Source organism: Haemaphysalis longicornis, unplaced genomic scaffold (assembly GCF_048455015.1).
Source record: "Haemaphysalis longicornis isolate Haplotype H1 unplaced genomic scaffold, Haemaphysalis longicornis Haplotype H1 scaffold_6, whole genome shotgun sequence".
Taxonomy (NCBI): domain Eukaryota; kingdom Metazoa; phylum Arthropoda; class Arachnida; order Ixodida; family Ixodidae; genus Haemaphysalis; species Haemaphysalis longicornis.
Window position 1 is genome coordinate 27,238,008 of NW_027526407.1, and position 12,807 is coordinate 27,250,814.

General features: G+C 45.5%; 1 protein-coding gene and 1 long non-coding RNA gene across 2 annotated transcripts in view; both read left to right on the forward strand.

The window, feature by feature from the left end:
* LOC144142340 (UPF0046 protein C25E10.12-like) overlaps window positions 1–12,807 on the forward strand; it is a 30,614-nt gene that overhangs the window by 9,558 nt on the left and 8,249 nt on the right. Inside the window, exon 2 of the mRNA XM_077673770.1 lies at window positions 6,217–6,409. Within this exon, the coding sequence (XP_077529896.1) occupies window positions 6,217–6,409 (193 nt within the window). The remainder of the gene's footprint in view (window positions 1–6,216; window positions 6,410–12,807) is intronic.
* LOC144142344 (uncharacterized) lies at window positions 6,417–10,982 on the forward strand. The gene is made up of 2 exons (XR_013316953.1): window positions 6,417–8,728; window positions 9,627–10,982. It is a non-coding gene; the product is annotated as an uncharacterized LOC144142344 (long non-coding RNA).

Here is a 12,807-nt window from a genome sequence, read left to right on the forward strand (position 1 = left end):
CAACCATTCATTTGTTACGTATGTTTTGAGTTTTTGTGTTGCTACCTCACAGTTGTGATCAAATGAAAGCAATTTGAAACAATTAAAAATAATTATGAATTAGTAGAAGTGAAACTTCTTGGATCCACTTGCAGTATGCATCGGTGTGATGTCCTGGGAAAAAAGTAATAGGATTTAGAATTTCAGTGCTATAGTGCAACAGATAAGATCACTATATGAAAGTTACCTTCATTAAAACAAAAAAATATATGCCCTCATACATTATAGATGGCTAAATATCCAAGCTTAGCAATGAGATCTTTACTTGCATTTCATTAATATTCATGTGAAGACAATGAAAATGCAACTGTAGGTTGAAGACGTGAAAGAGAGAAGTAATATGAGTGAATCAAAAGTTTGACGGGGTGCCATACAACAGGAGCCCAGAAAATGTAAGAGTCATGCACGTCATTTGTGACGTGCTTCATTGTGTCACAAGAGGATGAAACTGTTGAAACACCCAATTCATCCTGAAGGTTTGTTGGCCTAAAATATCAACCTGTTTAATTTGTAACTGAATCTCGAGAAATGACCAGCTTAGTTTTTTTTATTTGTTTTTAACAGTTTAAAAGTCCAAACTCTTGTTATAACAGACTTTATCCATGATTCCGTAAAAGTCTGTAGTAACAGTATTTGGATTGTTCATACTTCTTTTATAGCAGACTGAAATCATGATCACTATCATGGTCTGTTGTAACGAGGTTGTACTGTATATCATTTTCAAATCCGACATGAATCACCTTGTCCAGAAAGGTGTCTCACTCAGCATAACCAAATGCCTAATATGGTCACGTCTTAACCTCTTAAGGTGGACTTAAGTTTTAAGAAAGAGGAGAAAACGCGTAATATAATGCACGTTGTTGCCCACATGTGTGAGGGATGTGTGCTGTGTTTGTTTTGTTTTGTTTTTCCCCGCAATGCTTGCTTTCAATACAATTTTGAAAAAGGCGAGCCACAATTCCTGGACAAACCCGGACCAAAGGGGGATTAATCAGTTTTGAAAATACGTACTGCTTTTTCACCGCTACAGAACACGACGCCTAGTGCAGCTTCGATTGTAAGTAATACTGATAACCATAGTTTGGCCTTTCGCGCTACATGCGTTCTCTTCTCGCTGCTCTAGCAACGTCGGCAGATCCCTCCCCCCCCCCCCCATTCCCGAAAAAAAACTAAATGCACAGAATTTCATTTTTTAACCAATCCTCAAGAATTAAATGCCAAGACAAAGGCGATATTCAATTTACAAAACAAAGTAGTTACCGGGAAACCGTTGCGCTGATTCGCAACTAGAAATAAAAAGGAAATGTTTTACTACATCTGCAGCGCAACTTCAATTATTGCCATCTTTAGAGTTCGTAAGCGACCTTATACGCACGAATGCAAACACATCTCGCTGTTGCAGGCACCTGTTAGAGTTTAAAAGGAATGCAAATGGTCAACAGAGCAGCCGTAACAGAAAATTTGTGCTCACTGTGAGGTCCCAGAAGCTTGGTTTGCACACTGTAAACCTGCTTGTCACTTTGCGAAAACCTAGCTAAACACGAGATGTTGATTGTACTGCAAGCGTTGACAATTCAATTCGCAAGTCCACTTGCGACGAAAGCCGTAAATAAGTGATCCGAAACCATTATTCATCAAACCTTCCTTCAGAGTCGTTAACATTTCTAAAAAACCCGTTAGAGCGGTTACATTTATATATCTGCACTGGTCAAAATTCAGTAATTTTATGCTGCCTTTTGAACACACAAATAATATCGTAAGCTCTTAGAAAGAATTTCGGGGCAGTTGCTACCATTTCAGGGCATCCCACAAATGCAAGAATGCGTCATGCTACCAGTGAAAGCGATTGAGATTGCCGTTGTAAACTGAATTTCAGAGATCGAGGCTTCCTGATTTGTTTCTATTTATGCTTTTATTGAAGGCTCAAAGCCATAGTCTGGAAAGATCGAGCTTGCTACGAGCCACAGCGTACAAGTTCATTGTCACAATTACGGCCATTCTGAGATTCCCGATGAGTCATCGCTTTTTTGGTGTAGTAGCGAAAACTTACTGCCGCTTCCATGCTATACATTGAACGTTGAGGAACCGAACTACAGCATACCACTCTTGTTTGCACCTTTCGTGCGCACATTCGGCGGGAAAAAGGCACGAAGCGCGCCCACAGTGTGCATTCTTACGGGCCGCTCAGTGGAGCATCCACACTAGCAGTGCGACGCTGTCACCACCTACATGTCGAGCTCGCGGCAAATAGGGAGAGGGAAGGAACTTGTCCGCAAAAGCACCAACCGTGCCAGGCATTAGGATCCAGTGGTGCAGTGCTCGTGTACCGGAGCAATGCAGGGACCTCGGCTAGGTGGCGCAGTTCTTGTGGGGTACGTGGTGTATGTGATTGTGCTTCGAGGGGATGGACTATCGGATGCGTTGGAGCGAGGCAGATGGGATGGGGCAATGGAGGGGGGAAGTTGTCGCTCCGCACATGGCCAGCAGGGGGATCGGCCAATGACTACCGCACGTCACAAGTTGAGGCAGTGGTTTGTTGTGTTCGTGTGTTTGTTGGCTAGTTGGGAGGCTGGCAGAAAGTAAAAGGTCCATGATGCACTTGCAAGTGCCGTGTTGCTGTGCGAGTGTGAGCCTGTATTCCAAGAAACCACTGTTGCATAACGAGGGAACATATTGTGTACCAGGTCACAAGAAAACCTGTGAGGCGGCATTAATTCATGCGCGAATAAGCCGTCTGTTGCCTTGTTGCAGAATGCTACTTCACATAATGTGCGACATGTATCGTCTCAGTTCGCATTCCCGCACGAGCCGGGCGCGATTTTCCAATTGGGTTTTCTTGTGACATGTGCCCATGTGTGGCAGGAAGAGGTCTGTCCTCACAGCTTCAAAAATAAACAGGCAACTTGCGAGAGATGGAAATAGAATTTTAAAGACCGAGCTGGGCAGCATGCCAGGTCACATCGCAGACTAGTGTGGTGTCACTGCGGTGGCTCATAAGGTGGCCAGTAAGGGTCCGCAGTGCTTCTTCTAAGCATCGCTGATAAGCTCTTCCACGAAATAGGGACAGGAATAGCTATTTAGCTGATGCACGTGCATAGCCAGGTTTCCAATTCAAATTGAGTAATGACTGCTCAAATAATTCGATTAGAGGCACGCATTCCTAACACAGTACACTCTGAATAATTCAAGCGTGAATGGACCACAGCATTTTGTTTGAATTATCAGAAGTTGTGATACAATTAATCTCAGAGCAACATACCAACTTGTGTTGTAATGAAACATTCCCATATATTAGATGCAGAGCATCTGATTCACTCGCCTTGTCCCTCCGGCGTTGTCCACCGCTCCCCCATTCTCGCCGTGCCAGCTGCGCTCTCCGCCGCTCACCCCCTCTCCTCTCCGATAGCGAACACTCTCTCGCGAGGGGCATTGGATTGGCTTGGCTTGTATTTGGATTGGATTAAAGTGGATTGTGTTGCGTCATAGCCGCGGCAGACGCGCTGGGGCCGGCGCATGTGCAGTACTCTCTCTTCCGCCGTTTCCTCTCCTTCGGGCGCGCTGCGCATATAACCGGTGTGCCGTTCTCCGGTGAAGCAACATCCACGCTTGGCTCAAACACCTAGAGTCCACGCCGCTTTACAAGTATATATGCCAACGTCGTCATCGACTGGGACCGGCTTACGCAGTCCCCTCAACGTTATGCGCGCTATAAAACGCGGTCCCTTCACTGCTGCGCCTATGCGTCGCATCTACACGGGTTCCCGCGAGGGGAGGTGGGAGTTTTTTTTTTTAATACAGTTGAACCCCTTTAGAAGAGACACGTACCGGGGAGCAGTTTCTGTCTCTTATACGAGATGTCTCTTATAAGCAGGGTGCCATGTTTTCACTTACTAATCAGACCCTAGTATATTATGGGCACCCACCGTATGACTAAAATAAGCTCAAAAGAACGTTACAGCATGTAGCAAGAGATTAATTCTAATTTATGTTTGGCCCCCAGAATTTATGAAACGGTTCTGAATGTCTGTTTGCTTCATGACTGTATTTACACTGTTTTTTACAACCTATTCTACGAGCTTTTTTTTCCTTTCACTGTTTGTGGAAGATGAATCGTAGATGTTGAGTTCACAAGCCTGATGAATAGCCAGAGCGCACAGCTTCTTCCGCTGTGTGCTCAGGCTATTCATTACGCTTGCAGGACTCCACATCTGCGATGCTTCTTGATTGGGAGCTATGCGAGTGGGAGAGCCTGCATGTGCAGTCGCGCTCCAATGGATGGCCGTAAGCTTCAACCACTACTGTAAGTTGCATTTTCATTGGCAGCTCTTCTCATCGTCATTTCATAGCTGCCTGAACCACTGTGTGTTTGCTGACGTTATAATAAATAGCGACTGCAGGCGTCTGTTGTCCGCCTGTGTTTCCACAATGGAAGCAACTGCAATTAGTGACTGGTGGCACTGCATCTGAAGTTAAAATGTGTGTTACAAGCGAGACTGTCGATTAAAGTTCAAGGATGACTTGTCCCGATGTCTGTTATAAAGGAGGTCAATTCAATGGGAAAGATAGGGCAGCCAACCATGTGGGTGAATAGTGTCTCTTATACCCATTTGTCTCTTATAACGAGGTTCAACTGTAATACAACACTCGCACACAATGCTGAAGTGCTATTCATGCTTTGAAAAAAAGAATGGATCGCATGCTTTCCTTTCGTCCTCAATCCACACGCAGTTGTTGGCGCATGAGGTTTTGCTTTTACACGTGTATGCAGTTAATCGGTTTCATTTGTGATTGTTAGTCATTTAAGGACCCAAATGTGCAGCTAGACATGGCAAATGCAGCAGGTATTTTCCAGCAAGGACAAGCAAAAAGTACAAATTTACCGAATGTATGCAATAGAGTAGTTTGAATTAATAAGCAATGTTAAATTACATGGAAAACGTAGCAGGCCAACCTAAATTTTAAAATTTGTTTGAATTAACTAAATCTTCGTATTATCCGAGTTTAAATTATTGTGGGTCTACTGTACTGTAATTGATGAATAATTTCAAACTTCTTGTATTCAAATTTATGAATAATTGGAACATTTGAAGAAGTGCATGCGTCTGTCAAACATCGCTGCAGGCCTGCCAGCCTTCCAAGTGAAATTTGCTTGCATGCTAAAATACATTTTTTATTCCCATTTTCATCTTGGAAGTCAGATTTCAAAGTAAATGTTTTACAATTCTGCATAATGCAAGCTTTGAACTACTGCTACATTAAATTCAACGTAAGCTGATGTTTTACTGTGTGCACACCTCTTTAGTAGAATATTTCAAAACACTGGTCTTCTTTTACTTTTCAGGTTCACATTGTGAAACTTGTCAGTCTTGCTGCTTTTTTACCACTGATTTCAAATATGCCAATTTTTTTTTCAGCTGGTCAATTAGTTCTCAAGGTAATTAGAGATAATTAGCCATTTTTAGTCAGACAGTAGACAAAAGAGTGTTGGTCATAAAATTGTAATCTTCATATTTTCCAATACTATGAACCCTGGTGAATACAATAAGCAAAGCAGGTTTCTTATGCATTGCTCGCAACTAATTTCACAGCTCATTAAACTTTGGTGTTTGAAATGGGCACTCAAAATCGTTTCTTGCCACTGGTGCCACGAAAGTTTAATAAGCTGTAAAATTAGTTGCGAGCAATGCATCAGCTAAACCTGCTTTGCTTATTGCATTCACCAGGATTCATAGTATTGAAAAATATGAAGATTACAATTTTATGACCAACACTGCTTTATCTATTGTTTGACCAAAATGGCTAATTATCTCTAATTACCTTGGTAACTAATTGACCAGCTGAAAAAATAATGGAATATTTGAAATCAGTGGGCAAAAAGCAGCAAGACTGACAAGTTTCACAACGTTTACTTGAAAATTAAAAGAAGTTGTTGTTAAGACCAATGTTTTAAGAATGCGTACGTATGTAACCACTTATACGCATTCGACAAACTTACTTCATTTTAGGCCCACAGATAGATTTTATTTCCTCCTGTAGTGTAGTGGGCCAACTAAAGACAATCCGCGAGCCATGTCTACATTTCTAGTCATAAAGCCCCGCCCCCCTAAGGTTTTCATCAATCATTGCCCTATTGCACCCCCCACTCAATGGGCCATCCGCTGTGCTTGGCCTGTGCAGGAACGCTGGCGCACAGGCACAAGTTTGTCATTGCGGGGAACCACGAGCTGTCGTTCGACCCCTGCACAGCCTGGCTGGCCACGCCCCAGGGAGCCCACGACGTGTCGCGGATAAAGCGGCGCCTCTCCAACTGCACCTACCTGGAGGACGCCCAAGCGCTGGCCTGGGGCCTCAAGGTCTACGGAACTCCCTGGTAGGACTTGAAGAGACGCCAACGTGCGGAAACGGGTTGGCGGCCGGGGGATAGGTTGTAGCGCTGTACGGGCCTGCAGACATACCCCAAGTGGCAGCAGTAGTCGCTCATTATGTGCTTGGAATGCCAGGACCATGGAAGAAACGGGCATCGCCACCTCAGACACTTTCCCGCCCTACAAGTTGTGACTTTGTAAGCTGTGAATGGTGAAGGCTGGATGGCAAGAAATCATTCAGCCTTTAGTGTCCCGTCTATGTTTACTAGGTGCGCAGAATGGGTGAGCCTCACGCATGGGATAAAATAATGCGACCTTTCTGAAGTTCAAGTGCCACTTCTGTCTTGAGCCCATTACGATGAAAAGGAGGGAAAGAGAAGCAAAGGTTTGCTTAGAAACACTGGAACGCTCGATGGCCGGAGCCCTTTGCTTCCTCTGCGTGAACTCTTTCAATTTACCGCAATCCTTGGGACGTGTTCTATGCTTGGCAGCCTGCAAGGACTACACGTACTCAAAACTCATCTCTGAAAACAGGGCCCTATCAAGAAGCTATCAAACAAAACCAAGTGCCTCTTCAGAAGGATAGAGATTTAAAAGTCAGGGTACCCAAAACACTGGTCCGCATACAAGGACCTTCTCCGGTCCTTAAAAAAGGAAATACGAGTGTCCTACCAGAGACGTTGCCAGCCAAGCGAGAGCATGCCCCAAGCAGTTCTGCGAGTTCTTTGGCTCCCTGCTGAAAAATAGCACCGCTACTCAACTCCTCCTTGAACGTGGCCGCAGTATATCGCGAACTCCTTTGGCAAGTACTTCAGCAAAAATGGGTAGTCTGCTCTTTCAACAGCCCATGCCTTACTCCGCAAGGGGACAGCCACTCGGTGGACCAGCTCACTCTCACGCAGGCCGCTCCTATCCTCCCCCCGGGTGAATGAAGCGGACGAGGTTGAATCTGCCATCCCCAGGCTGAAGAACAGCACCGAGCCCCGTCCAGATGGCACCACTACTCAAGGCCTGCGCTCCTGCTATCTCCCTTCCTCTGGCCAACGTGTTCCCGTACACGTTTTCCAGGGCCCTCGGGTGTGGAAACTGGCATGTGTTATCCCTGTCTGCAAAGGGTCGGGTGAACCTTGAACGCCCTCAAACACTGCCACCCAGTTAGCGAGCTCACCTCCATTCTTTGCAATATGCTCGCAAGTCTCACCTGCAGCAAAATCTCCGAGCACCTACAAATGAGCCATCTCGTATGCAACACCCAGCATGGCTTCAGGAAAGGGTGGAGCTGTGAAACTTTGCTCTCCACCCTGCACTATGAGCTGAGTGGCACCCTCGATAGCTTCAGAGAAGTTCTCTCCCCAGGTTTTCCCAGTGCTTTTGACAGCATAAAGCACAATCTTGTCATCTTCAAGCTCCGAGGCTTTGGCATATCTGAGACAACCCTGAAGTAGGTGACAGAATTGCTCACAAATTGCCGCCAACAGGTGCGCTACCCACGGGTGCTTCTGGACAGTGGCACAATGTGAAGGCAGCAGGGCCGTATTCTGCTGGTCATCCGACGCGCGCCGGAACGATTTCCGGCGCCCTTCCGACGCGGTTGTTTAGAGAGAGGAGAAAGTGGGCTCTCACGATTGGCTCGGAGCGGAAAACGTCAGCCGGCCTACGTCACGCGGCTATATTTTGGCTATTTTTTGGTGACGTCACGTAGCCAAAGGCTCCCGCTCGTTCTCCCGCGACCGGCGGGTGAAATCCGGCGCGGTTAAGAGCGCATCGGATTGTACGATGGCTGCGTATATGCCGCCTGTGTTCGCACTTTTGTTGGAGCTGCTGGAGGAGGATCCCGTGCCTGAGCGTCGACTGAGTGACGGCGACTTTCAGCGCCGTTTCCGTGTCAACAAGGGCCCGGCGCGGATGCTGTGCGACGCACTTAACGAGCACGTTAGGCCTCGAGGTGCGACGGGGCTATCTACGGAAACGAACGTGATGTGCGCTCTGAGGCTCTTCGCTACCGGCAGCTTTCAACAGATTGTCGGTAGCGGTGATACTCTTGGCATGACGCAGCCGTCGGTCAGCCGCAGCATTCACGCCGTTGCCAAGGCGCTGAAATTGGAAGCCCTTATCGGCCATCGAGGTGCAGCGAAGTGTCAACAGATACGAAGGTGCTGTGCGTGCTGTGTCCCTCTTCGCAACTGACAGTTTGCAAAGCGTTTTCTGCCACCATGAAACACTGTCGCACCCCGACGCCAGTCGCAGCGTTCACACTGTGGTGTCGGCACTGACGGAGCTCCGACACACGAGGGTTTTGGATACCCCGGCGACGTAAGCACGGTGTAAGTACTACTTGTTTCTGGCTACGTTTGTTACGGAAGCAAAAAATTGTTTTGCATCGAAGGGAAAAGGAGCGCGATGTCTGAAAAGCAGTCACTGAAATGCGTTTGTTTTGAGCGGTGTGGTGTGGTGGCAGTGATCTCCCATAAATTTCGCAATTGTGCATGATCAAATAGTGTGTCAAAAAAAAAAAAAAACTTAGCAGATGCATGCATATGTAAATAATCTTTTAACTCTCCGGCCTATGTTCGCTTAAGTGAAATGATATCGAAAAGGTATGTCAATAAATGTAGCTAAAATGAACACGTTCAGAGGTATCGAATAGGGTGGCGTCTTGAAAGAAAAAAAGCTCATAAAGAAAGATAAACAGGTGTATTGTGTTGGTCGTCTAACTGACTTCATAAAGAACCGTGTAATATATGCGTAACGTATATCGCCCTCGCCCCGCCCCCATCGTGTGTCAACTGCTTCGGCGCCTTCACTTCGGCTGAGATGTTTCCCCCTGCTTGACACATAGTGAATAGGTGACAAGTTCAGCTTGTCGGCTCGTTTTAAGGGTTTATCGATTTCGAAATGCGGGGTGGGGAGGGGAGGGGTTGTATTTCGCAGTTGTACCGCATAGATGGGTGGGAGGGCCCTTATCTATAGTTGTAAGTAACCAATTTTCCTCTCAGGTCGCCTGCATGCTCTAATTCCCCTGCTACGCGAAACAGCGACGATTAAAAAAAAGGCACATACAACACGGCGATGTCGTTTGTCGTTGCATGCAGTTGCGGAGTGAATCAGTTCCAAGTAACCCAATTCTTTATATTCTTGCTCTTGTTTATTACCTTTTCCTTTTTTCAAACTGTGTACTTGTTTAATGCTTTAGTACATATTTGTGTTATGTATTTCTTTCAGGTGTGCGACGCCAGTATGAAGGCCCTGACCGTGACTGCCGACTACAGTGCCTTTGTGTGACTGGCTGTTCACTTTTGCCCGTGACGTGTAAAGCCTGGCGAGTTCTGGGGTTGACGGTGGCCACCTGCTCGAGTCGTGGCTCATGACACCCCCTGCTCGTCGTCCAGGCCCCAGACACCTGAAGAAAAGTACAATGCCGCACATGCTTCGATGTGCTCTGTCGTGAAGTGCAGCATTGCAGTTCTCAAGAGCTGTTTTCCTTGCCTGCAGTAGCACCAGCTTTTCTTCATAGGCCTCTTCTGGCAGCCAACATTGTCAGTGTGTGTTGTGTGGCTGCCTGTTGGAACGACTGACGACAATAGCTGCAGCAGCACCAAGGGACGAGGGCAGTGATACAGACGATGCGGCTGATGAGGTGCCTGCCCCCGACAGGAGCAAGAAGCTCCTGAAGGACAGGGCAACCAACGCATCTTCAGACAGCTTTGTGGCACTAAACATGTCATTTTTAACTTTCGTTTCTGATTGTGTGTGGTGTGCGGTGTTTGTTTTGTCGGGAGAAAATTGTTTTGTTGTTGTTTCATGTAGCATATACTTTGCCCTGACGCGACATTGTTTCCTGTAGAGAAGCTTCTTGTCGTTTTGTGTTTGACATGGTTGTGTGAGGACAAGAGAGAAAGTTGCTTTGCTTTCGACCACTATATACTATGTCTTGACACGGTGTTGCTTGATCTGGGATAGGCCGTGACTACTGTTTTGATGGGTCGTGAGGCCTTGTTGTGGGTATAGAGACCGGTCAAGATTCTCTTGAGAAAATTCTGTTTATTACACTGTAACCGTCATTCTGCTGTGAAGCAAAAAATGATGATGCATGTACCACAAACAAAAAAAAATAATCAATATACTGCGGAATCTTCTGGACACAATTAGTTCAATCCAGTCAAGAGTTATATTATGACATAGCACAACCATTGCACGGTGGCTTTGTTTGGAAATCTGACAGATCATTTTACTTAAGAGAACACGATATGCCAGTATGCATCTCCACTGTTGATACAAAAAGTAAACATGCTTAAAATATTGGAGGCTGTCTCTTAACAAAGAGTTCACTGTCATGGTTTACTCTGACATTCTCATGATAAGTGGAAAAATGGTCACAAAAGTTTCATTTACCCCACCATTGCATGTATTCTAGCACTCAGTGCTTTGATGACTGCTTGCTTAGATTTTTAAAGTGATATTGCGATTTTTTCTTTCATGAAGGACACCTGCTTGTAAAAAATAATTATGATAAGCCAACAGCAGCATCTACAAAGGCGTATTGAATTTTTCCTCAATAAATCAGGGTGTTACAAGTTATGTTGAACTGTTTCCTTTTCCCCTGCATGCAGCAGCACCGTCCAAGAGTAACCAACACTGGGAAAAAATAATCGTGACAAAATCAACTATAGCATTTCTGTAGTACACAGCCTTATTTAAAGTGCACAGAAACCAACGTAACTTCATTGCAAAAATAAAAAAGGGCACATTGATGTTTGTGATGCAATGCCAAAACTGCTTTCTCTACTCCAGCTTGTTAAAGTGCTCATAGTTGGCATCTATTCTTGTTGAGGCCCACAGTACTGGTTGTTTGTTCAGGGCCTTCCACAACCAGCAGCTCTCCAGCTCCAGTGTGCCTGAAAATGTGTTCATTATGAGCTTAACGGCCAAAAAACAATAAGGGGTTGAAAATTTGGTCTCTATCTTAGTTAACGAAGCGTATTGCGGTATACTTTACCTATTTAACCCTGAAGGGTAGAGGCATTAAATAGGAAAATGGAATTACAAAATATGCTAACGTAAGAATACATTGCAGGTGCTCAATTACAAAAATTGCACCTCATTGCACAGTCACTGAGTTGTACCTATGCTTGTAGAAACAAGTGATTATTGTGGATGGAAACAATACCTGCGGGAAGGCGGTTTGATTCTCGGGATGTTTTAAGAAAAAAACTGAGCAAACTACTTCAAGTTGCATGCTTAAGCACCAAATTTGTGGGCGTGGTCGATTTGACGTGATACAGGCTTAGGCTGTTAGAGCAGTTCGTCACGCAGAATAGCATATTAATATAGCTCATGAAACAAAGCTAGGCAGGAAACGTATCCTCGGGTCGCTAAAGTCTGGAGGTCAGTACTCTCTTTCATTGACGTTGCACTTGCACCCCTGCTTTCATTAAAAAAAATTAAAACGAGCTTGCCGTGATATTACCGCGAACCATGTATGGGTTTGTTTATTTATTGTTTGTTTTTATCGCCCGGCCACGCCTGGCTGTGTTATCTGTGTCCGCGAAGCGCGTCTTCCATTCTTTATTTTTATGCCGCACGGGCTATCTCATTCAGATAAGCAGACTGTTTCGCCCTAACGGCACTAGCCCAGAATAATCTTCTCTGATCTACAATGTTCTGTATTTCAATGGACGGTTCGAGAAACATTTGCGCCGAAAGATAAAAGCGTGCAGAGCAGACGCCGCGGCATTCGATTCGACGACACTCGTCTGCACAAGTCACTCTGTTGACCGCTGCTTCGCCGCCTCTGTATTCTTTTGAGTTGTTAGGGGAGCACAAGTTCGCCATAATAAACTTGTTTTTCCTTCAAGACAACTGCGTCATCCTTGGCTTCGTGACAATATAAGTACGTAATCTGATCGTGCGCAAAACGCGCACACATGCGTTTTGAAAAACGGGTTTAATTCACTGCACAAGCGAGAGTGGCCGAACAATGACATGGCGTTAGAAAATCGATCAAAATATCGCACTCACGTCACAGCCGTCTTATATATAACTGCCGGGCAACAGCGTACCGTTTACGTCGCTTTTCGTCCCAAGAGAACGCCCTTGTGGGACGAAATTTTTGCGCAGCAACTGTACTGAGCGTTCAAATATGCCTCCTTAAAAACATGATGATGATGATGATCGTTGTGGCCAGAAACCCTTTGTATCGGGCGGACACCGAAATGTCCAAGCCAGGTGGAAAGTTAACAAAATACATATAAAAAGAAAAAAAAACCGGCTGAATGCCTAAAGTCATTGCACCGTCCCCACCAGCGAGAAAGCTAAAGGTAGCAGTTTTCCTGCAGTCTTGTGCATATGGTACACTGCATGCGTATGTACGTCCACTGCACTGTCACCATTCACTGCAGTTCAC